The 25,782-nt window shown below is 37.9% G+C and overlaps 2 protein-coding genes and 1 long non-coding RNA gene across 4 annotated transcripts; 1 reads left to right on the plus strand and 2 right to left on the minus strand.

Annotated features, from left to right (window-relative positions):
- Positions 1-1,880: 1,880 nt before the first annotated feature.
- Positions 1,881-25,782, minus strand: LOC132624000 (uncharacterized). 2 transcript variants are annotated; one of them, XR_009576499.1, is made up of 3 exons: positions 25,491-25,782; positions 22,925-25,234; positions 1,881-1,973 (listed from the first exon to the last, which is right to left on the minus strand). XR_009576499.1 is itself a non-coding variant. In XM_060338818.1 (2 exons), the coding sequence occupies exons 1-2, from the start codon at positions 25,534-25,536 to the stop codon at positions 24,531-24,533; spliced, it is 750 nt and encodes a 249-aa protein (XP_060194801.1). In that variant the 5' UTR covers positions 25,537-25,782; the 3' UTR covers positions 22,532-24,530. The 2 variants fall into 2 exon arrangements, 1 of the variants encoding a protein (XP_060194801.1); XM_060338818.1 differs by lacking the exon at positions 1,881-1,973 and having other exon boundaries at positions 22,532-25,234.
- Positions 2,955-5,908, minus strand: LOC132624141 (uncharacterized). Its single transcript, XM_060338965.1, has 5 exons — positions 5,058-5,908; positions 3,772-5,016; positions 3,370-3,684; positions 3,179-3,278; positions 2,955-3,095 (listed from the first exon to the last, which is right to left on the minus strand). Exons 1-5 carry the CDS (start codon positions 5,906-5,908, stop codon positions 2,955-2,957), a joined length of 2,652 nt encoding a protein of 883 aa, XP_060194948.1.
- Positions 20,670-22,490, plus strand: LOC132624001 (uncharacterized). Its single transcript, XR_009576500.1, has 2 exons — positions 20,670-21,050; positions 22,190-22,490. It is a non-coding gene; the product is annotated as an uncharacterized LOC132624001 (long non-coding RNA).

Below are 25,782 nucleotides of genomic sequence, written 5' to 3' on the forward strand. Positions count from 1 at the left end.
GCATAAGCTAAATCTCATAACATAAACTTATCGATGAATGCATGAGGATTTCATTAACAATTACAAAACTGGTATTTAACCAAACAAACATTTTCTAACGAGTTGAGCATACTGAAAAAAACAATAAACAGCAAAGGGAAATAAACTCATACTTTTCACTCAAATTTAAAGGAAGCTAAACATCTAAACCTGTAAACTTAATCATGCTGAATTCCTACAAAAATCAGAACGACGCTAACAAACATGAGATCGAGTCCATTAACTCATACTCACACAGAATTTAAATAGGCAGAAAACTTAACTAGGAAAATAGCTAAAAACGACACAGCCAAACAGAACCGGAAAAATTAAGAAAGAAGAAGGTGAATTTATGCTCAAATAAGAACTTAAACACTCAGATTTTAACACACACTAATTGACTAATAAACCAACTGACTTTTAGCGAGAAATGAAGAAAGGCTAAATATGGAAAAAAAGTGCAGGAAATGCTAAGTAACTCATACTTTGCAATGGAGATGACATGAGGAAATAAAATGGAAACTAACAAAGCATTAAATTAACTCATGTTTTCTATTCAAATGGAGTAACAACAGCGACATGAAAATAGGATAGACTAACCAGTGAACATATTCTCATGTTAAATAGCAGGTAAAATGTTCTATTTCTACGGTCACGAAACAAAACACACATTCACATTTTAATATCTAACGAGCATGATATCTGCTAGTAGACGAGAGGCAGAGTCTCTTAATAATTTATTCGAGCATTTTATTTCTTCAAAAGAACATGTAGACTAGGCTAAAAAAAATAACTGGCAACATATTCTTGCATCTTCAACACACAACAGTGGACAAAACAGAAATGCTCCTGTTGGGAAACCAATGTACTCCAATGGGGAAGAAACTGGACATTCTAATCCTATGGGTGGACAACAACTTAACTCTGTTGGTGGGAATATGCTTGCTGTTAAAGACGAAATATTTCCCGACGCAGACTATCAGAATACCATTTTCCCGGAGCAATTTGGACAGGATGACCTCATGAGTGCCTTCCTAAAACAGCAAGGAAGTGTTGGACCAGTTGAAACTGAATTTGGCTTCGATGGATACACGTTGAATAATCTTCCGGTTTAAGATGTGAACAAAGCTTAGTTGTTGATGTACCTGACAGTTTAAACATATAATTTAAAGACACCAGTGTACATAGTTGCTGTTACACCTGAAAATTTCTGGTGAACCAAAATGAAGGAGTCTCGGTTTTTTCTTCAACTATAAAACTTGGATTGTGCTCTAAGAAGGCAGTAGCTGTTGGATGGGAAGTATGAATATCAGATAGACCACAGAAGGGAATAGACTTAGCTGTTTGATGATACTACTGCATGGTGCGCCAAAGGCAAACATGCAAAGTTTTTGCTGGTATTAATAGGTGATTTTAGGAGAATGAGGCATTGCACAGAACCAGGTTTGTCCTTTATGTGCTCAGGAGGATGAAAGTATATCACATTTGATTTTTACTTGGAAAACTACCCTTTTCAAATGAACTGGAAAAAGAAAAGACGTTCAACACCAACGAACTGCAGAAACTTGCAAAAGATTATAAGTACAAAGAAGAATAAGAGAATCGAAATTATAGCGGAAAAGGACCCAATAATTGTGCAGAAATTAGAGGTAACAGATTGCTCATCACCTCTGATGAAGAAGCTCAGAAATAAAACAACCAAACAAAGGTAGATGATCAGGAAACAGCAGAGCAGAAAACAAAAAGAGAGTTAAAGCACACAAATTACACACAATTTGATGCGGCCACTTCATCGTCAAATTACACAAATTACTGTATAGAGAGAGAGGAGATGAATAAACCTAAGTGAGAAGAACTTCAATAGCAGGCAACAATACCTCAACAACAGCAGCTAAAATGTAGAACCTTCAATGAGTAGCACGTCAATGAATTCTGACCAGCTGTCCACTACGTATCTGTAATATAAATAACATCAGGAGGATTCTATCAAAGGTTGAACTAAAACTATAATGGAATATAAAAGTCTAATAAAGGATTTAATGGTATTAGTTACATGTTACTTTATCCCAAGCAAGTATTTTGGCTACGAACTTAAGCACGTAACCCCAAATAAGTAGCCAATAAATAAGAAGGCATTTATCAAACAACATAGTCGCATAGTACACTACAAGATTCAGTAAGTAATGATGAAAGTGGTAAAATAGGTTAAAGAAAACAATAAACAAAAACTGTGGTGCAAATCAAAACACTCAACCATCCATCAGAAATTTTTACACCCAAATCTTAAGCAAAATACAATAAAGATACAACAACACATGTTACTAAGCATTAGTCACTATCTGTTCCTTCTTCGAACTCTTCCTCATCCTCCGTAGTTTCCTCTGTTTCATACTCTTCTTCTGTAGATTCATCTTGGATTTCATGATGCTCTGGCAATAACCTATCATCGATGGGTTCATCCATTTCAATTGCATTCCCGTTTGGATCATATAAGAGTATATTTTCATCAATCGAAACATTCATATCTATCTCGTGGACTTCAACTTCTTCAACTTGGAATGGAACATTCAAATCTGGAGCTGTCACCATTACTTCCTCATCGGGTAATTCAACAACATTCCGAGGTTTGACCTTCAACACAGCTGCCCAATCATCCTTATCCTTTTTCTTGCTAGGATACGACACATAACACACTTGAGTTGCTTGCATCGCAAGAATAAAAGGTTCATATTTTTTATATCGGCGACGATGATTAACATCAACCAATTTGTACTGATTATGCTTTTTGACACCAACATCCATAGTTGGATCAAACCATTCACAGTTGAATAACACAGTTTGCTTTAAAGGATCTTCACAAAATTCCACTTGTATAATCTCTTTTATCCGTCCATAGTAATCACCAAAATTTGGATCCAAGATACAAACTCCGCTGTTCATTGTGATCTTGTGCTACCATGATTGTCTGTGTGAAATTTGTATCCATTAGTAAAATACACAGAATGACATGTAGCGCCTATTAGTGGTCCATGAGCAAGACTACGCAAGAATTTATTCTCAATATGGTTGTAGCGGACCTATTTGGAAAAATGTAAGACTTAGTTAAATTTTGAGAATTTAATAACATATTGTATAAAAATTAATGATTGTTGAAACTTACATATTCCTTGAACCATATAGAGAAATATGCTTCAAGGCTCTCATCTATTTGACCTTGAGATAGATTCGGGAATTCTCCTTGCAAACGTTGCACGTACATACTTCATTGCAACAAATTAAGTTCTATAGAAAGTCATGATATATATATATAGACATTTATAATAATAAGAGAGTTTAACATTCAAATGCTACCTCACAAACGGTTCAACCTCTTTACAATTTAGTAAAATGTAAGTTTGGGCAGCCTTGATTTCTTCAAGGGATAAATTCCTCTTTTTTGCTTCTCCCCATAGTCGACCGGGACGGGTGAATATTGATAAATTTCCTACAAGATCTTCTACAGCACCACCATCATCATTACGGTCCACATCGTGATTACGTTTCATGACATGAGGTTCAAAATAATGAGAAAACAAATGTGTTGACTCCTTCATCAAGTATGCTTCACAAATGGAACCCTCAACACTAGCTTTATTCCCAATCATTCTTTTAAGAGTTCCGAGGTACCTAAATTCATAAATGGATGGACCGTTCTATTAGAAAAGTTATGTTTAGCATACTTGTCACAATTTGAACATAAAGTTTCAAATTTACCTTTCAAAAGGATACATCCATCGATATTGTACAGGTCCAGCAATATTTGCTTCATATGGCAGGTGCACACGCAAATGTTCCATTGAGTCAAAGAACCCAGGGGGAAATATACGTTCTAACTTACACAAGATTTGCGGGATGTCTGCCTCTAATATTTCCATGTCATCCACTCGTAGAGTGGTCGAAGTAAGATCTTTAAAAAATAAGCTCAATTCTGTAAGTGCTTGCCACACATTACTGGGAAGCAGTTCACGAAAAGCAATAGGCATTAGTCGTTGCATGAACACATGACAATCATGACTTTTTATGCCAAATAATCTTTTCGCGTTTGTGTCTGGACATCTACCCAAATTCGAAACATACCCATCTGGAAACTTCAAACCCTTCACCCAATTGAACAAGATAGCTCTTTCCTCCTTATCTATTGTATATATAGATTTTGGATATTTTCCACTAGTGTCCTTTGCCAACTGTGGTCGATCACAGTAATTTACCATATCTTGACGTGATTGTAGATTGTCTTTGGTTTTGTTATCAATATTAAGAACTGTATTAAATACATTATCAAAGACATTTTTTTCAATATGCATGACGTCAAGATTATGTCGAATCATGTTAGAACTCCAATAAGGAAAATCCCAAAATATGCTTCGCTTTTTCCACCCACAAGACTTACATATTCTCTGATTAACTTCCTGTGCATCTAACTCTGTTACTTTCCTTATCCCCAAGTCACAAATTTGGTTCAAAATTTCCTCTCCTGTTCTATAGAGTGGTGATAGTCTTTTGACAGTCTTACCTTTGAGAAAGTTTTTACGATCTCTCCTAAAAGGATGATGTTGGTCAAGGAGCATTCTATGACTATCAAACCAAGATTTTTTCCTGCCATGTTGTAATCTAAAGGATTGTGTTTCCTCCATACAATAAGGACAGGCTAACTTGCCCGCAGTACTCCATCCTGATAACATAGAATATGCTAGGAAGTCACTGATTGTCCACATCAAAGCTGCCCTCAGTTGAAAGTTTTGCTTTTGCGAGATGTCAAATGCTTCTACACCTGTCTCCCACAACAAAGTCAATTCCTTTATTAGAGGTTGCAGATAAACATCAATTTTATGTTTGGGATTGTTTGGCCCAGGAACAATGACAGTTAGGAACATATATGCCTCTTTCATACACATTCCTGGAGGCAAATTGTATGGGGTGACAATCACTGGCCACGAAGAGTATTTCCTCCCAGATTGACTAAACGGTTGGAAACCATCAGTACATAACCCCAACCTTACATTCCTTGGTTCATCAGCAAAAAAGAATGAGTTTCATTGAAGTTCTTCCAAGCCTCAGAGTCTGATGGATGACGCATTACCCCATCCTCTTGTGTAAGCTCATGGTGCCATCTCATGTCGGCAGCTGTAGCATGGGATGCATATAATCTTTTCAATCTAGGAATCAAAGGAAAATAATACATTTTCTTGTAAGGGACCAATTTCCTCTTACGAGAGCCGACACGACGCTTATACCTCTGGTTACCACAGAATTTACAAGATGTAAGGTGTTCATCATCACCCCAATACAACATACATCCTGAATCACAACAATCAATTTTTTCAACTGGCAAACCCAAACTACGCACTAGTTTCTTAGTCTGATAATAGTTATCAAGCACTTTGTTATCTTCAGGTAAAGCGTCTTTCAAAAATTGTATCATTTGGTTATAACCTCTCTGTGACAAAGTATTCTCCATTTTAATATTTAACATTCTGGAGACTACTACAAGTTGAGAGAGAGAAGAACCGGGATATAATTTTTCATCAGCAGCTTGTAGCAAATTGTAAAATCTTTGGGACTCGGGATTAGGCTCCTCCTCCATTGAAGGTTCATAAGGATGAGAAGAATCAACTTCAATATTGCTATAATATTGCGAACTCGAACCCTGACCAAAATTGGGTCCAGCTGCATCCAAGACCATTTGTCGGTATGGATTATCGAATCCCGATTCAGGTTGAGAACCACCATGCAAATCATTACCATAAGCTATCTCACCAATCACATCTTTTTCCCCTTGATACTCCCAAGCAAAATAGTCCTCAATAAATCCAAAATTAAAAAGGTGATATTCAACGATTTCAACATCCATGTATTTAATGTTGTGACATTTTTTACATGGACATCTAACCTTGTTACCGCTCATGTAATTTCGTTGAGAAAGTGCAAATTGGATAAAATTATCTACACTGGTTACAAAGCTAGAGTTTATACCCCCTCGGCCATCCAACCTATCGTACATCCAATCACGCTCTAGATTATTCATGTTCCTATTAATGTTGACATAAACAAAGCAATCAAATTAATGTTCTGTCTTCATATCATTAATACAACCGAATGACCTCTAAATGGAAGAACAAGCTGAAATAACTTAGTGAAACAGAACATATCATTCACCTTTTAGTTAAAAAAAATGACAAACTGAAACAAAACTGAAACTGAAACAAAAAAAATCGAGTAAGAAACCCAGTTCACTAACACTGATTTCAAATCACAGAGTACAGAAAAAATCAAGTAAGAAACCCAGTTCACTAACACTGATTTCAAATCACAGAATATAAAGAATGTTGAGTCCTTCAAGCTTTTTCTCGACATGCAACGAATTAAAACAAACTTTAACCACCAAATAATATTATCCTACAAGGTTTAGCACAAACAAAGGTCGAATTTCCATTTTCATCAGATTTTGGCCCAAATAGAGATTCCCAACACTTAACCTTCAAATAAATTATAAACCCAACAGTTTTCAAGACACCCACCTTCGATTTTAGCCAAAAAAAACACTTAAAGACACTCTGTCCTTTAGATAATAAGCAAAAAAACACAGATTTCTTAATTTCTATTTTTAGGTTTAATGTCAGAAAACACAAAGAAGGAGATAAAGAAGAAAGAAACTGCCCATAAAACATAGAAAAATCAAAACATACCTTTCCTTTAGATAAAAGATGTAGCAGAAGAAGAGAAAAACACAATAGAAATCCTAGATTCACATTATTTTGATCTCTGTTGTGCGCTCTCTCTCTCTCTATGTTAGCAATTTCGCATACTCTCTCTCTATATCTGTGTTGGGAGTGTTTTGAAGTGAAATGAACTGAAATGTTTACCCTAGGTTATATCTTCTATTTTAACACTTAGCAACGGAATAGCGACGGATTTTATATTCCATCGCTAAATAATACATTGATTTCTTTTAATCATTAATATTGCAACAAATTTTTCCGTTGCTGCAAATATATATTTTTTTCGAGAAAAATTAAAAGGCCTAGCGACGGAGTTTTTATTGCTGAATCCGTCGCTACATAAAAATAAAATTTGTCACGCCTCTTCTGTTGCTAAATCTGTAGTGAAATTTAAGGCGCCAAATTTCGCGCTAATCATGAGTGACGAAACTCAGTTTTCGTTGCTAATCCGTCGCTATATAATGAGACAAAATTTTAGTTGCTTTTCTAGCGACAAAATGAGTACTCCGTAGCTAATCTGTCGTTAATTAGCGACGTAATATGGGCTATCACTAATATTCCGTTACTAAACGCTGGTTTTTTAGTAGTGTTACACCGTGCCTAGATGGCCGGGCAGACACCGCTAAGGCGGGCGGCAAATACACCATGTCTAGAGGGCATGGGCAGACACCACTACTGGGCGGCATGAGATGGTTACCCCGGACGCGGGAGGCCTGGATGCGGGATAATGATGATTACACCGTACCTATATGGTCGGGCAACTTATATATGCGTACTTGACATGATGATTTTTATGATGTAAGTTAGCATGCATTGTTCTGTTTTAAGTGATCCTCAGTACAGGTTGTTTCCTTACTTGATGTTCCCTTGTTTCTTTGATATGTTATTATTGTTCATGCCTTACATACTCAATACAATGTTCGTACTGACTATAATGTTCGTAATGACGTCCTTTCTTTTGGACGCTGTGTTCATGCCCACAGGTAGACAGGGAGGTGGCCCAGATTCCTAGGTGCTACTCAGCATATTTACAAGAGGACTCCACTATTCCGGAGGTGCCATTTTTGAGATATTATTTTATGTATATATTTGGGCATGACAGGGTCCTGTCCCGTCCATATGTCTCATTTATGGGTGTGAAGCGCGCCACACTTATAAACAAGAGGTTGCGGGGCATTTAGGAAAAATGACCATTCTTCTTCTCATTAGATCGTGCCATAGAGCTATGTTATAAGATTTTCTCCTCCCTAATTGTGCATTATGATTTCAGTGATGCCGGTGAAGAGAAAAGCTACAGCCGCCCAGAAGGGCAGGGCTACGACAGAAAGGCGGATAGAAAGGAAGCCGCCAACAAATATAGAAGAAGGTGAATCTCATAATAAGGCTCCATCCAATACCTCTAACACTCCACCTAATCTAGAAGAGCAAGAGGGGGCTTCAGCTTCGGCTCCTATGCCTCCAGTTCCTCCACCGGGTGCTTCGGGTCAACAAATGACCGAAGCTATTTAGCTATTAACACAGTTAGTTGCCGCTCAGGCACAGCGGTAGAGTATGGGTCCAAGTGACATGGCGACTAGTGCTAGAGCCCGTGATTTCATGATTTTAAATCCCCAGAATTTTTCGGGTCAAAGCCGAATGTGGACCTATAAGGTTTTATTGATGAGATGCTGATGACGTTGAGAATCATCCATGCCTCCGATACTGAATCGGTGGAGTTGGCATTTTATAGGCTCCGGGATGTGGCGGTTCTTTGGTATAACAACTGGATTTCTTCAAGAGGAGAGGATGCACCTCCCCGGTTTGGCAATAGTTCGTAAAAGCTTTTATTGGTTATTATTTGCCACCCGAGGTTCGAAGGGCCCGAGCTGACAGGTTTCTAAATTTAAAGCAAGGGAATATGAGTGCCCGAGAGTATAGCCTTCACTTTAATTCATTGGCTAGATATGCTCCGACTGTGGTGGCTGACATGGGAGATAGAGTACATCGATTCGTGAGTGGCTTAGGGCCACATTTGTTCAAAGATTGCTTTGCAGCTTCATTGCAGAGGGGATGGATATCTCCCGTATTCAGGATCATGCCCAGAACTTAGAAGAGCAACAGCATCCGCAAAGAAGTGAGCGCGATATTGATAGAGGGCAGAGTAAGAGGGCCAGACCTGCTAGTGGTGAGTATAGAGGGGGTCAGCGGCAACAATATTCTAGCTATTCGGGCCAGTCCGCGACGAGTTCACCTCCTCGATTTGCGGGCAGGAGATTTGATCGCCCTATTTAGTCTGGATAGGGTCAGAGTTCGAGAGTCTCAGGTTCTCAGTTTGGAGGTGATCCTAGTCAGCGGAGACCACCGGTGCCGCAATGTAGCCAATGTGGTAAATTACATTCCGATCAGTGTCGCCGGGGTTCTGATGCTTGCTATGCCTATGGTCAGGTTGGGCATATGATGCGAGATTGCCCATCGATGAGTGGTAGAGTTGGAGTTCAGCCCACAGGATCAACAGCTGGTTCTTCTTCGTCTGTGCGCCTGATAGAGCAACTCCCCAGATTCCAGCAGGCCGTGGTAGGGACAGAGGGGGACATCCAGTCCAGGTGGCACTCAGCCCTGTATTTATTCTTTAGCAGGACGCCAGGATCTTGAGTCCTCCCCGGATATGGTTACAGGTATATTATCCATATTCTCTCATGACGTTTATGTATTGATAGATCTGGGTTCTACATTGTCTTATATTACTCATTATATTGCTGGTCGCATTGGGGTGAAACCCGAGCCAATTAAACCTTTTGAGGTATTCACTTCGTTTGGTGATCCCGTGATAGCTAGACAAGTATACAAGAACTGTGTAATTGTGGTATGTGATTGTCAGACTAAAGTTGATTTAGTTGAGCTGGAAATGTTAGATTTCGATGTGATTATTGGTATGGATTGGTTGGCTTCTTGTTATGCTAATGTCGATTGCAAAATGAAAATAGTCTGATTTCAATTCCCGAGAGAACCAGTGCTTGAATGGAAAGGTAGTACCGCGTCTCTAAGAGGTAGGTTTATTTCCCACCTTAAGGCGAGGAAAATGATAACAAAAGGATATATTTATCATCTAGTCCGAGTTCATGACACCGAAGCAAAGCCACCGACTTTTCAATCTGTCCCGGTAGTAAATGAATTTCCGGATGTATTTTCAGATGAACTTCCCGGCCTTCTTCCAGAAAGAGAGATTGATTTCGCTATTGATGTGTTACCGGATACTAAACCAATCTCTATTCCTCCTTATAGAATGGTTCCTGCAGAATTGAAAGAGATAAAGGCACAATTGAAAGATTTGCTCGAGAAAGGATTCATTAGGCCCAGTTCGTCATCGTGGGGAGCACCCGTCCTATTTGTGAAAAAGAAAGATGGTTCCCTACGGATGTGCATTGACTATAGACAGCTGAACAAAGTGACGATAAAGAATAAATATTCGCTTCCAAGAATTGATGATTTGTTTGACCAATTATAGGGTGCCAAATGGTTTTCCAAAATTGATCTGAGATCGGGGTATCATCAAGTGAGAGTTAGGGAAGAAGATATTCCCAAAACAGCTTTCAGAACGAGATATGACCATTATGAATTTCGGGTGATGTCATTCGGGTTAACTAATGCTCCGACAGTGTTTATGAATCTGATGAATAATGTATTCAGGCCTCTCTTAGATCTGTTCGTGATCGTGTTCATTGATGATATTCTAGTATACTCTCGGATAAAAGCAGATCATGCAGACCATTTACGCATTGTCCTTGGGATCCTTCGGACTCGTGAGTTGTACGATAAATTTTTGAAATGCGAATTTTGGCTGAATTCTGTGACTTTTCTGGGCCATATCATTTCAGCTGACTGCATTTGAGTTGATACTCAAAAAATTGAGGCTGTGAAGACTTAGCCAAGGCCTACAACGCCTACATAAGTCCGTAGCTTTCTGGGGTTGGCAGGATACTATAGGAAATTTGTGGAAGGATTTTCTTCTATTTCAGCACCATTAACGAAGTTAACTCATAAATCGACAAAATTCCCGTGGACCGATGCTTGTGAACACAGTTTCCAGGAATTGAAGGATAGATTAACTTCAGCCCCAGTCCTGACACTCCCAGAGGGGACAGATGGTTATGTTGTGTATTGCGATGCCTCTGGTGTTAGGTTAGGCTGTGTGTTGATGCAGCACGGTAAAGTCATTGCCTATGCTTCAAGGCAGTTGCGGAAACATGAGAAGAACTATTCGACCCATGATCTTAAATTAGCCGTGGTTATCCATGCACTAAAGATGTGGAGATACTATTTGTATGGTGTTCATGTTGATATTTATACAGATCACAAGAGTCTCCAATAAATTTTCAAGTAGAAGGAGTTAAGTCTACGGCAAAGGCGGTGGTTAGAACTGCTGAAAGATTATGATGTGAGTATTTTATATCATCCTGGGAAGGCAAATGTAGTAGCTGATGCACTTAGCCGCAAATCAATGTGTTATACCCCGCGTTTTAAGAGTATGATCGTGACACGTGCTTCCTCAAAATTGACAATCATGTTGTCTCTACATAATTCAAACTCACGTTGATGGTATTATATTTCGTATTTTTGCACGTCGGATTAGTCGTAAGCGGAGGTGGGGTCCACACATCGAGATTTTTTAGGAACACGTGAAAAGTTATATTAAGCACACATGTGAAGTTGAACACAACTCAAGAAGGACCCTTGAGCCGAATCAAAGTGGAAGTTCTCCAAACGAATATTTTTAAGAAAACGTTTTCGGGTGACCTGACTTCGAGAGGAAAACACGGTATTATAATTTTGGAATTTGGAAAAATACCAAGAAATAGAAGTTATAGATAAGTGAATTAGCTTTCCAACCATAGGTCGTGAGTTCCCAGGTGACGTCGGTACAAGGAGATATGTACGTTTTAAGGTCGAAAGGTCAGTGGGCTAGGCCCAACTCGGGCCCAACCGGGTTAGGCCCATGACCCATGTTATATAAGTGATATTTTAGGCCTTCCCTCCTCATTTTAAGATCTGGAACAGCCAGAAAATTCTGGAGAGAGATAGAGAAAAAGCCTTGGAGAAGAAAAACCAATTTTGACCAAAATCCGAGCCCCGAATCCCGAAGCCCATGAAGGGAAAAGTGTTGTACGCTGCGTTGTCTTCAATTTGAGCTAAAAATCAACCAAGGAGGAGGATGATAACGTGGTGGCTGAATGACTAAGGTATGGATAAGGTTATTTTTCATTGCTAATAAGTTTATTTAAAGTTTTAACGGATTAGAATGGGGAAAATAGCGATATAAATTCGTCCGTTGGCATTGTGAATTATGGGATGAAATTTGAAGAGAATTTTGGATGAAAATAAATGTAGTTAACTTGTAGAATGTGGAGGATGTTGTTATTGATGTTGTTCATATGAATTCCGACTCCTTTACGGAAATAAAATTATTATATAAGTATAACGCAAATTTGGTGGGTTGAGAAATCTAGAAAACAGTGTGCGGGCTATTTTATGGCATACGTTGGTGTTGGAAATGGTATTAATACTATTGGCATTATTGTTGTTGTTGATTGGTTGCTGAATTGTAATTTTGGGCTAGGCATATAAACGGGGGAGATGCTGCCGAAATTTCGGCAGATCATAAGTGAATTTATTTGAAAGACTAAGACAAGTGTGTGTGGAAATGAATCTAATGATTGCGTCGATCTTCTTGAATGTAGACTAACAAGTTGGACGAATAAGCGTAGCTAGTAAGGCGCGACACAGGTATGTTAAGGCTCGTCCCTTTTCTTTCAAAGGCATGATCCTTAGGTTGTAATTTCATAAATATTTCCATGTTTTCCTTATTTTCAAAAGTTAGAAGCTTGTGATTCTATGGCATGATTTCCTTTCTAATAACCCGTAAGCGTTTTCCAAAATGTCTTTACTTTCCCAAAACAAAGGCTCATGACTTTGTAAACTTTTATGGTTACAACGATGAATATGCTTTTGTAATGATAACGATGATGTCAAAAAGAGAATATGTCTAGGATGGTTATGACAAGAATGGTTTCATGTCTAAAAGTCTTAAGTTAAGGAGCCAATACGAATATAAGAACAAAGAGCTAGTCTTGATTTTAATTCTATTCCTTATTATGACTCTATTTTCTAAAGACTCCAAAGGGTATAAATTGATGTTTTATGAGGCTTATGACCTTACTCTACGTGTTCTCTTGACGCTATTCTTCATTGATAGTCTCGCCTTATAATACTAGTCCCTTCAAGGCGAGACATGATGATCCTGATTATTCCATAATGTAATCGGAGGTTACCGACCTTACGTCACTCCGATAGTTATATGACTTTCTTTGGGCTCTCCTGCGTGCTGCTATATGATATATGTATACGTATATGTATATTGGGAAAGAGGGGAGAAAGGGTCATAGCGCTATAGACGCTGATATATGTATATGTATACGTATATGGGGAAGATGGGAAAAAGGGCAGAGCGTTATATACGCGTAGCCACCTGATCAGTTGGTATGATATGATATCGTCCCGGACGCGGGATATGTGGTTAAATGGATCGGCTGCCGACGCCTCGGCAATATGATATGATATGTTCTATTTTCTATATATATAAAAAAAAGGAATGAGTGTTTTTCAAAGAAAGTAAAGTATGATATATATATATATATATATATATATATATATATATATATATATATATATATATATATATATATATGGGGTTAAATGGATCGGAGCCGACGCCTCGGCAATATGACATACCAATCATGCAGGGTATCCGCCTAAGCGGCACTCAGATGTACAGGTTACTCTTTTACTTCATGATATGCCCTATGTTTCCGTTTTGTTACTGTACACATTTATATTCCTTACTTTGTTACTATTCATGCCTTACATACTCAGTACATTGCTCGTACTGACCCCTCTTCTTCGGGGGCTGCGTTTCATGCCGCGCAGGTACACCCAGACGAGCAGAAGCTAGTATAGAAGAGGTTCCAGCGAAGTTGGTAGACCCCACTTGTTCCTGGGAATGCTGCCGAGTCAGAGCCTGTATGCTAGGATTTCTGGATTGATGTTAGAGACTTTGCAGACAGAGTCGTGGGTATAGAATGTCGGTATTGTAATCGGCTCCACCAGTCGATATGTCATTTTGTGTTATGTATCAAAGTCAATGAGATTACAGATTCTATTTGAGTTGAGTACGATGGAAAAGAAAGAAAAAAAAATTCTGAAAGCATTATTATGTTTTTCATTTCTTATTGAGGTAAGAATCTAAGGAGATTAAGTAGGTAATAAGAGTCAGCGGGTTCGCTCGGCTCCGAATATGGGGTCGGGTGCCCATCACACCCTAGTAAGGTCGGGGTGTGACACAATGGATAGTATATGTGAGGTTCCTTCGGAGAAGAAAGAATTAATCCGTGAGCTGCACCAGCTAGCCAGTCTTGGAGTTTGTCTAATTGATTCAGGCAATGAAAGAATCGGTATTCACAACCCGACCGTTTCATCCTTAGATATGGAGGTGAGAGAGCTCCAATATGAAGATCCTCAGTTGAGTCACTATAGAGATACACTCCCTGAGAAAGAGAAGTCGCCGTTTGAGATTTCTACAGATGGAGTTCTTAGATACCGAGATAGGCTATGTGTTCCAAATGTTGCAGGATTACGTCATCGGATTCTAGAAGAAGCTCATTACACTCGGTATTCCATTCACCCAGGAGCGACAAAGATGTATCATGACCTGAAATTAATGTATTGGTGGGATGGAATGAAGAAAGACATAGCAGAATTTTAGCTCAATATCCAAATTGCCAACAAGTGAAAATTGAGCATCAAAATGGGTGATCGTTGATAGACTCACGAAATCAGCTCATTTTCTTCCAGTCAGAACCACATATTCGGCAGAAGATTATGCAAGGTTGTATCTTAAAGAGATTGTACGACTTCATGGGGTCCCGATATCTATTATCACAGACTTCATGGGATCCCGATATCTATTATCACAGATAGAGGGGCACAATTTACAACTAAATTCTGGAAGTCTTTTCAAGAAGGTTTGGGTACTCAGGTAAGGCTTAGCACAACGTTTCATCCACAAATTGATGGACAAGCTAAATGCACCATTCAAACCTTGGAAGATATGTTGCGGGCATGTGTGCTAGATTTCAGAGGTAGCTGGGATGATCACTTGCCTCTTATCGAGTTTGCATACAATAACAGTTATCATTCCAGTACTCAGATGGCCCCGTATGAAGCTCTCTATATGGAAGAAAGTGTAGATCCCCAATTGGGTGGTTTGAAGTAGGAGAGGTACAGCTAGTAGGCCCTGAGTTGATTCAACAAGCGGTGGAAAAAATCAAGGTTATCCGAGATCGATTGTTAACAGTCCAAAGTGGCCAGAAATATTATACGGACAACCGTCGGCGAGACTCAGAATTCCAAGTTGATGAATGGGTATGCTTAAAGGTATCACCAATGAAAGACGTGATGAGATTTGGTAAGAAGAGAAAGTTAAGTCCTCGGTACACTGGACCTTATAAGATTGTCTGCAAGGTGGGTCAAGTAGCTTATGAACTGGACTTGCCTCCCGAACTCGAATCAGTCCATCCAGTTTTTCACGTATCAATGCTCCGTAAATGTTTCGGAGATCCTACTAGGATCGTGCCGGTAGATGATGTTCAAGTGACAGAAAAATTGGCTTATGAAGAGGTACCCATTGCCATACTAGATAGGCAAGTACAGAGACTTAGAAATAAAGAGGTAGCCTCAGTTAAGGTCTTATGGAGAAACAATAACAAAGAAGAAATGACTTGGGAAGCGGAAGAAAACATGAAGTCCAAATATCCGCAATTGTTTTCAACCCCGGAAGAGATCCAAAATGAGACATCAGTATTATAAGGTATGTATGCTTTTTTATCCTTTTAAGTCGTGTGTGGCCATAATTTCTTGCTATTGTGTTGTAACACTGTGAGGCGTTGTTATTATGGGTTGTTGTGACAGGATGGTAGCGCCATATTACAGAAAAAACTCTGGCGAAATTTTTATAGAATTCCCGAGAACTTAACATTCGAGGACAAATGTTTTTAAAGGGGAAAAGAATGTTACACCTCAGAAAATTCATGTCGTCGTATGGTAGATAGACTAACACAAGGTGAGACGTATTCAATGTTCCTACAAGAAAGAAAGGTTACTTAACAGTTCCCATTAAGATTCCAATGATGATTGAGGCAAGAAAAGAAAGTTCGTTGAAGAATGATTAAGTATAAGTCGTGTTTTGAAAAAGGATTTGCCAAGTACCGAGCTAATATTGATTTAATAATGTCTTGAGGAAAAGTTATAATACTCCTTAGATTGTTAATGAAGTGTTAAACAAGTGCCAAGAAGGTTCCATAAGGATTGGAGATTAAACGAAACGACAAGAATAAGTTGGGAGAAAAGTGGATTATACGGCCATTTATACGGTCCGTATAACCGTTACAGTGAAGGTCCATCACTGATGGAGTTATACGGTCACTTATACGGATCATATAAAATTATACGGACTGTATAAGGTACCGTATAATGGTTACAGAAATGGGGAATTGATGGGGCAATTTCACGGTCACTTATACGGACCATATAAGTGTCCGTAGAATGTCCGACGGGTCAGATTTTTCCAATTAAAAATACAAGACCCCACATTATTATTTTCATTTTTCTCACTTCTCCACTTCTCTCCAAGTCTCTAGAACATTCTACACCCTTCTTTCACAAGAATTCAAGGGAAATCAAAGATCAATATCATAAATTCAAAGGAATCAAGTGAAGAATGTTAGCTAGGGTTGTTTGAAGTCAAGAAATCTCTTTGGATTGAAGCTAGGGTTTTTCTTCAAGTGAAACATTTCCATCCAAAGCCCGTCCTCACATAATCAAAGGTAAGTTTTATGATCATTTCATGTTATTTGGAATATTGAGGGGTTGAAAGACCTGGATTGTGGAAGAAGGTAGAATATAGAGCTCATATGTGAAGAAATGGTGTTCTTGAATAATAGTGTGACATGAACCATAATTCTTGAGATGTTATGAGTATAATCTTGTTATAAATGGTATTAAGAATATTGGAGAAACATTATATGAGGATGAATGGGGTGTTATAATATGGCTATGGTTATGAGTGACTGTGAGGGGAATTTTGGGTATTGAATAATGTTGAACTTGTCAAGTTATGGATTATAATATTAGGAATGTTGTTATTGATGTTTGGGAGTTGTTATATCATGTGGAGGAAGTTATAGAAACAAAGGAAATGCTGCCAATTTTCATTAGCTTTGGCTTAAGCTTGAGTATGTTGTCGATTATCTAATCTTAGCACGAATTCCTTTGAAGGTAGAATTACGAACTTGGAAGGAAGCGTATAGTCGGCAAGTTAGAAAGGCGTAAAGGTATGTGAGGCTAGTACCTTCTTTTCTAAGACATGATTCCTATGACATGATTCCTTTTATCTTTCCATGACTTTCTTATATTCCGGAAACTATGAGTCTATGTTTATAAAGAGCTTCTCATGTGATAAAGATAAGAGACATGTTATGAATACGATAATGATGATGATGAGCCTATGTCTAGAGATTCCAAAGCTTATGATATGGTATTCTTATGAAATCAATGATTCTTTGATGATATCCATTGTTGCTACACTCACCTTATGATGCTAGTTCCTTCAAGGTGAGGCAGGATGATTATGACTGCTCCATAATGGAATCGGGGGTTCTCGACCTTACGTCACCCCGATAGAGTTATAGCTTATCCTTGAGTTCTTATGCATGCATTATGATAAGTACATGATGATGAGATTACACCATGCCTAGATGACCGGGCAGACACCGCTAAGGTGAGCGGCATATACACCATGTCTAGAGGGCATGGGCAGACACCACTAGTGGGCGGCATGAGATGGTTACCCCGGACGCGAGAGGACTGTACGCGGGCTAATGATGATTACACCGTACCTATATGGTCGGGCAGCTTATATATGCATACTTGACATGATGATTTTTATGATGTAAGTTAGCATGCATTGTTCTGTTTTAAGTGATCCTCAGTACAGGTTGTTTTCCTTACTTGATGTTCCCTTGTTTCTTCGATATGTTATTATTGTTCATGCCTTACATACTCAGTACGATGTTCGTACTGACGTCCTTTCTTTTGGACGCTGTGTTCATGCCCACAGGTAGACAGGGAGGTGGCCCAGATTCGTAGGAGCTGCTCAGCATATTTACAGGAGGACTCCACTATTCCGGAGGTGCCATTTTTGAGATATTATTTTGTGTATATATTTGGGCACGACGGGGTCCTGTCCCGTCCTTATGTCACAATACTCTAGTAGAGGCTCGTAGATGTGTATGTGTGGGTAGTAGATGCTCCATAATGACTACATTGTACATTTTTATATCATTTTTTTTGTAGTCGTGAGGGCCTATATATATGCATGTGTTGTCTTAGAGATTATATGTGTCCAGGATGAGTGTGATGATTGACATAATGAGTGGTGCTCGGTAGTCAGCTCCGGGTACCCGTCATGGCCCCCTAGTCGGGTCATGACATAATCACTGAGCCAACAACTACTCAACATTAATTTAAAAGTATTGTACATAAAATAGGATATATGAAGGAAATAAAATAGCAAATAATTAAAAGTTATGTCTGAAGAGTATTTTGGAGGTTACAACAGATGTCAGGGATAAAATCGTAAAAGGTATATCAAATCAAAATGGCTTATAAGTAGTAACACCATAAGTTTTGGCTTAGGCTGAATCCATAGGGAGACACCCGTGATTGACAACATCTTTCACTTAGACACCAACTAAACCTTGTACCTATTGAGCACTCAGACTACATAAAATTTGTTCCAATTAGGCACTTTTTTGACAATCAGTTAAAATTACAAAGTATGATAATACGGTTATACCTCGCACTTTCAGAGCATGAGCATGCTATGTACTTCACCGTATTAATGGATTATCGGAGACGTCCCTTGAAGTTTTGAAAGGTACAAGCCATGGGAAGTACCTATCAATGAAGTACAGATGAATTACGATCTCTTAAGTCGTAACCGGGAAGGACAACCTTGAAAAAAAAGGACACATGACCATTATCAAGTATGATTAATGATAAATATCATGTATGGAGAGTTTCGGAAGATTCCGGGACCAAGCAAATCGAAGAAAATAAGTTTGTCGAAAATTTGGAAAAAAGTTGGCAGAATTTTGGACAGAATTTTGGGTCAACTTTGGAGGGGTATATCTCTAGGTATATTAGGAGTTTTAAGGTGTTTCAAAATCCTAAAATGAAGTTCGTCGAGTTTAGTTTACAATGCAACAAATCGCTCGTCAAAACGACATGGGAGTAGGGAGTTATGGCCATTTTAAGATAACCCATCCAAGCTGCCAAATGGCTTCTGCGGGTCCCACTTGGGAAAGTTGGTGGAACCAACTTATGAGGGGTATAAATACCCCCATCAACCCCATTTTTTCAGCATTTTACACTCCCATGAGTTCTAGAAATCTCTTAACACATCCCCCAAATATTTATAGCCCATTAAATCAAGAATTTAACAAGATTACACAAAACTAGTCCATGAAAGGTGACTGTTCTTGGTTCTACTTGATGTTGTGGTGAGTTTGGTCTTGAAGAAAGTTGGTGTGGCTAAAGTTCTTCAAGTATAAGGTATGTTCTTCATCTTATCTCTTATGTTGAGTTGATTTGAAGGTTTAGCAAGTCTTAAAAGTGAAAATAGTTATGGAGGAAAGGTCATAAAGTGTTGTGTTGTAGTTGTTGTGTTTATGGACTGTTTTGAGCATGTTGTGACTCTCTAGTTGGGTCGTGACAAATACGCTCGGGGTGACGTGACATGATGACTAATTAAAAGAGGACATATAGCATTTGGGTGCTAAATAATAATTTAAAAATAAATAAAAAGGAAAATAAAAGAAAAAACTATTTTTCAGACCTATTTTTTAAATCCTACCCCACCTACCCTACCCCTACTGGACTATTGCTGGCTAACCTCCAGGAACCACCAACACCACTTGCTCCGACGAACTCCAAACAATGAGCCACTTCTCATTTCCCCTCACCTCATTGCTCCCTTGTTGCTCTCATGCCAAAATAAATTAGATCTGGCCTAAAAAGAAGTTTGACCTGCGAACTCCGGCCCAACGATGACGAACCAGCCCCCTCGTTCCCTATATAGTGACCGACTATTTCAAGGGTTGAATATTCAAGTCACAATTCACGCAGATTGATTTAAAGTTGGATACACTTTTCCCGATAAAATTCCAACTTTCGCTCCATGAATAACTTCTAGCAAATCTTCAATTTCTTCTTCTTCATGATCGACGCGTTCGTGACTAAATCATCATGCTCCTCCATCATCAATCTGTCTAAAGTCAAGCAAATTTCATAGAAACCTATGTATTTCACTGCTTTTTGAATTCAAAAGTTGAAGAGACCAAATTCGACCTCCACTAAAGGAGTTTAAGCTTAGGGAAATGGTGGGAGGTAGTGGCTGAAAACATGGGAAGAAGAAGAGAAAATAAAGTAAAAATTGGCTAAAGAGATCCTCTCACGTGCTGACTTTGAGTGTATTACACTCACAATGTCATGTCAGCAATAAATGTCTAATTGGAACAAATTCGATATAGTCTGAGTGCTCAATAGATACAAGGTTTAGTTGATGTGTCTAATTGAAAGATGCTGCCAACCACAGATGCCTCCCGATGGGTTCAGCCTTTGGCTTATGACTGATTTTGGCATATGAGATAAGTAACTTATAACTGATTTTGGCTTATAAGCACCTGACTTATAAACACTTATGATATTTACTGAAATAAGGTAAAACGTGTCTATAAGCTAATTTGACCAACCAAATAATCTCAAGTTTTGGGCTAAAATCATCCCTCTGCTATAGCCCAAACCTAAGGTACATCCTTGTGTTACTATAGTGAGCAAAAAACGTCCTTGTACTATTCAAAAAGTGGCAAAATCCATTCTTCTGTTAGAAGCTGTCAAAATACTCACGGTCCCAACAAAAGAACGTGCCAAGCACGTGGCTTTCCCCTTAAATTTTCCAAGTATCCTTCTCATTGTCTTCCACCTTCAGCAAAGCAGACTTCAATAACTCAACTGTCCTTCAACTAAAATAGCCTAGAACTTCTGGGAACAGAAATCATAGCTCCAACTCTTTTACACCAACTCAAAGGGCTATGTCTACCTTGTCATCGCTTCTCACAAGACATGGTAAAAGTTCGCAAGCTTTTCGTTTCTTTCTTTTTCCTGTAGTGCTTTAATTGGTTGATGTATTTGACTTGTGTTCTCCTCATCTTCATCATTTTTAAAAAATTTATTGCTTGCTAAGAACTATTAGAAATTACCAAGATTTGATAACTGGACATTAAGATGTCCCTTACCTGTTTGATAAAATGTTAGAATGACTTGACAATTTTGTTTCTTTTCTCATTCTGGTTTGGATAATCCAGTATTGTATTCATTTTGTAATATATAAAGAAATATGTCGACACTAAAAATCAAAGTCTAAGTTGCGTGGACTTTTCACTTTTAATGCCGCACCCGTGTTCGATTCTCCAAAAATACACTAATGTTGATGAATCCGACACGCATCAGTTGACATTTTGAAGAGTCCACGCAACATAGATCAAAGTAGGTTAATCTTGTTTTCTTCGAAAGTTGAGTATCCTAGATTAGAGAGGTACCATTCTTCATTGAGATTCTCAACTGCATTGGTTTATTGATAGGTTCAATCACTTGGTGAATTTGTTAAGTTTTCAATCATTTCCCACGCTTGATTCTAATTCTAGAACGTTTTTAGTCCTTTACTCTGCTAATTTCAGCAGTCTATGATATAGAACTGCACTAAATTATATCATTACCCCCCTTCATAGTTATGTATAGTGCGATTACAGGGATAGAATGCAGATGGTGTTCCATGATGTAAAATTGAATTTACACTTGAAAAATACAAATGCTAGGGAGTGATTCAACTTTGTCAGTTCTTTCTCAAATAAGAAGCCTATTGTCTTGATTCTATTTAGGTGGTTATTTGAGACCTATAGTGGAGGAATGCAGATTTTAAAGAAACAATATCATGAACTTAATGCCATCATCATTAGACCATGTTATTTTAGTTTGTTTGTATCTTGTTCTATGCATTCTGTCAACTGCACCCAAATTTTTATGGCAAGTTACACCCTATCTAGCATAACAATTGATTATCAAGACTTGGAAAAAATATGTGTGAAACAAGCCTCCACAACTGCTTTACAATTCAAAAGAAAATCTTTAGCATGTTTTTCTAGTTATATTTTACATCAATGACCATTTCAAGCACGAAGATATTTTTATTTTTTCTGTTATTGCAGCAACAGGAGAATAATGCAACTATTTTAGTTGGAGCAATGAAGAGCCTAATTAAGATCTCTTCATATGATTCAAAACTCTCGAAAAAGTGGTTGATCGCGAGGCACAATTTAAAGATTGTTACAACAATGAGAAGCAATTGGAGAAGAAGTTGAATACCTTGTATGTACAGTTTACAAGTTAAATGAAAAGTATTATTGTTGCCCAAGAGTACTTGTATCATCTCTTCTTTAACAAGTGCAATGTACTGTTAAGTTCTTTGTTTTTCAAGTCTAATAAAGTACTTGTATAGTTAAATCTTCATTTTTGTAGTACTTCAGACAAGTAACAAGGAACAACTTTATGGCTTTACTGATTCACACCAGCAATAATGAGCAGCAAAAAAATAACAGAATAATCAAACAAAACTCAGTACCCATGTACTACAATACCATTTCTCCAGCAACAGCAAAAGCAATAGTAGCACTAATTAATTAAAGACAAAAACCTAGCAGCATAAAAACTAAAACGGAAACCAGCAACTGATCAACAAGAAACCAAAAGCTCCATAAACCAATACACTAATAGAAGAGAAGAAACTATCAGTATTTCTTCAATATAATAAGAAGCCAAATTTCTTCAACAATCGTCGCCTTGTTGAGATGACGGAAAGATGTAACTTTGTTGGGTAACCTGAGATGTACCTCTTCTAACCTGAAAGAACAAATTAAAACACAAAATGATGTAAAATTTCTTACCGGTAGCTTTTCGACAGTATGAGAACTTGATGCTTCCTTGACTATAACGGACTCCAAACTGCAAGGTTAGTCCGACAGATGAATTTCGATGGTATCTAAGTAAGAACTGCAAGTTCTGCTATTGTGGCCAAGTCTACCACATTTTTTACAATCAACTGACTTTGATTTCTTTTTTAACTTGGTCCTGCCAGCTCCTGGTTCATCATCTTCTTTCCTTTTTTTTTCCCTCCCTTTCTTCTTCTTCAAGTAAGAAGGTGGCAATGGTGGAGGATTCCGTGACTTAGCCCATAAATCAGGACCATTCATAGGAAATATAGAAACTTCATAAATTTTTCTATATGTCTCGACTTTGTAGCAATCATCAACATAGTCTAGAACCTCATCCTCTTTCAACCAAATGGCCGGTATGGCATGCTTACAAGGAATTCCTGAAAGTTCCCATTTCCTACAGCTGCATGTTTTGTTATACAAGTCTACAGCCCAAGCGTCACCTTCGATAGGTCCAATGACTTCATAATTCCAAGTGTTCGACTTTTTAGGAATATAAGCAGCATTCTTCATTGTTTTGGCCAACTTCTTTTTAATAACAGGACAAATGTCACCCAAATTCCATTTAAATTAGCCATATAATCATCAAACCTGTCAATAGTTGTTGCTGAAGCTGCCTCCCAAAGAGCATTTTTTAAAGTCATTCCAGAATATCCAACTTTCTTGAAATTGCTATGCATATGTCGCACACAAAATCTATGAGAAACGCCAGGCAATACAATTTCAAAAGCTTCAAGGAGTCCTTTTTGCTTATCTGACATAAAAGTCCACAAGTACTGCTCTTCGATCTCAAGATCATTCATCAGATAGGTTAAGAACCATTTCCATGTTTCCTTATTTTCCTTCTCGACAATTGCATGAGCTATTGGAAAGAAGTTGTTATTCCCATCCAAAGTAACAACTGATAGTAATTGTGCCCCATACATAGTACCCTTCAGCCAACACCCATCAACCCCAACAATTTTCCTACAACCTGCCTTGAAACCAGCTTTACAAGCTGCAAAGCAAACATAAAATTTCTAAAATCTCATCAGCTTGTCAGAACTTTCATTTGAAGTTTGTTTCATGAAAACAGAAGTCCTGGGATTGGTTCTAACAATTTCATTACAATAGTTCCATAATATACTAAACTAATCATTGATATGTCCATCGATCATTGCAATAGCCTTTTCCTTTGCCCTTCTTGCTTGATGTATACTCACATGCAATTGTAATTCCCTACTCAATGTATCTCTGAATTCTGATACTTTCCAAGTCTTATTTGATTTAATTCTATCAACATACCTCCTTGCAATCCAGCTTGAAATGATAATTTTATTCTTAAAATTCCATCCAAAACAAGTATGATCGGGATCAAAAGTCTTTATCTGAAAAGATGTGTCCCTTTGCATTGCCGAGCCCAATATCTTCCACTTACATCCAGACTTTTTACGTCTACATTCGGCCCTAGCTCTTTCTCTGTCATCTTTGATCCACTTGATTGACATTCCAATTTTGGCTTGATTTGCAATGACAGCTTCCTTAAACTCTTTTTTGTTACCATATATCATTCCCAACTCTAATTTGGGATTAAGGGCATCAATTTTGGGTTGTGCTTGGGAAACTCACAATCATTAGTTTCAGAATCGCAGTCACTATTCAAACTCCTTGTGTCATCAGAATCTACGCAATCCGAGTCACCCTCCTCATTCTGCATCTTTCTTCGCATATCTTCACTTACATAATCTTGCGTTGCATCATTTTTCTTTGTTTTCCCATGGATACTTATCCCAAAAGATTCAGCCGAAGGATCAACATTTTTGGAGAACAATAGATCATCTTCCTCCAAAGTATAATCAGAATCTTCAAAATCACTATCATGAGAATCATCACTGCTTGCTCCTACATCAATCGTTGGTGAAGAATTCATTTTTGTTTCCTCATGACATTGATTTTCGTCACGATAGAAATCCAAATGTTCAAAATATATCTCAACCACTCTATCCTTTGGAATGCAAGTAGCAACTCTAGTAGCTTCAGTGTTGCTCCCGACTAATCGAACCTTATAAAGGTTTAAACCATATTTATCCCAAAACACCACTGGCTCCTTCTCATAATTACATTGCTCGGCCATATTCTTAAAATCTGATAGCTTTATCGTTGTCCCATTTACATAGTCAAAATATTCGACTTTCCCACCTATGTAGCCTCGTGCCGGAGTACGCACAAATGATCCACCATGGTGTACTTTAATTGTGAAAAGTGAGGCTTCAGAGATAGGATCTGCATATAACATTACCAATATGAGACTATTATTTTAAATGTGAATATGAATATAAACAGCTAACAAATAAAATACACGTCTAATGAATATTAATCTAATAGACTTATATATCAAATAAAAAAGTTATCAGGACTTTGAAAAATCCGTAGTATTTGTATAAATTAATGTGAAAGCGACTGCGTATAATACTATAATAACCAGTAACAAACAATATATTCATAACAAAGACTTAAAGATCTTGAATATCCATAATACCATAGTTGGGTGTGGATGATCGGCCACTTAAACATCGAGCCAACATTCTTTCTATTGTTTCTTTGCTCCAACCCACAATATCTGGTGTTTTAAGAATGAAGAAGAATTTTAGTTTGATAAAAAGCAACAATCGTAATAGAATAGGAAAATTTCTAACTTTTTCCGATTGCTACAATTCTTTTTCCCTTGTTTTTGAAGCTTGAGAAAAGAGTCCTTTATTTTTGTTCAGGAGAACACTCTGTTTTTCTTCATCGAGTAACCCTAGATTATTTTTGAAAGTTCATATATGGAA

The sequence above is a fragment of the Lycium barbarum genome, chromosome 12 (genome assembly GCF_019175385.1).
Source record: "Lycium barbarum isolate Lr01 chromosome 12, ASM1917538v2, whole genome shotgun sequence".
In the NCBI taxonomy this organism is placed as follows: Eukaryota; Viridiplantae; Streptophyta; class Magnoliopsida; order Solanales; family Solanaceae; genus Lycium; species Lycium barbarum.

Bases quoted from the DNA above. Each gene is read 5' to 3' on its own strand.
- LOC132624141 (XM_060338965.1), bottom strand. From the start codon at position 5,908: ATGGATGTTGAAATCGTTGAATATCACCTTTTTAATTTTGGATTTATT. The intron at 3,279-3,369 runs GTAGCATTTGAA...GTTGCAATGAAG, and splicing joins GAGGTTGAACCGTTTGTGAG to TATGTACGTGCAACGTTTGC. The intron at 3,096-3,178 runs GTAAGTTTCAAC...TTTTCCAAATAG, and splicing joins CTATATGGTTCAAGGAATAT to GTCCGCTACAACCATATTGA.
- LOC132624000 (XM_060338818.1), bottom strand. From the start codon at position 25,536: ATGTTGGCTCGATGTTTAAGTGGCCGATCATCCACACCCAACTATG. The intron at 25,235-25,490 runs GTATTATGGATA...TGTTATATGCAG, and splicing joins ATCATCCACACCCAACTATG to ATCCTATCTCTGAAGCCTCA.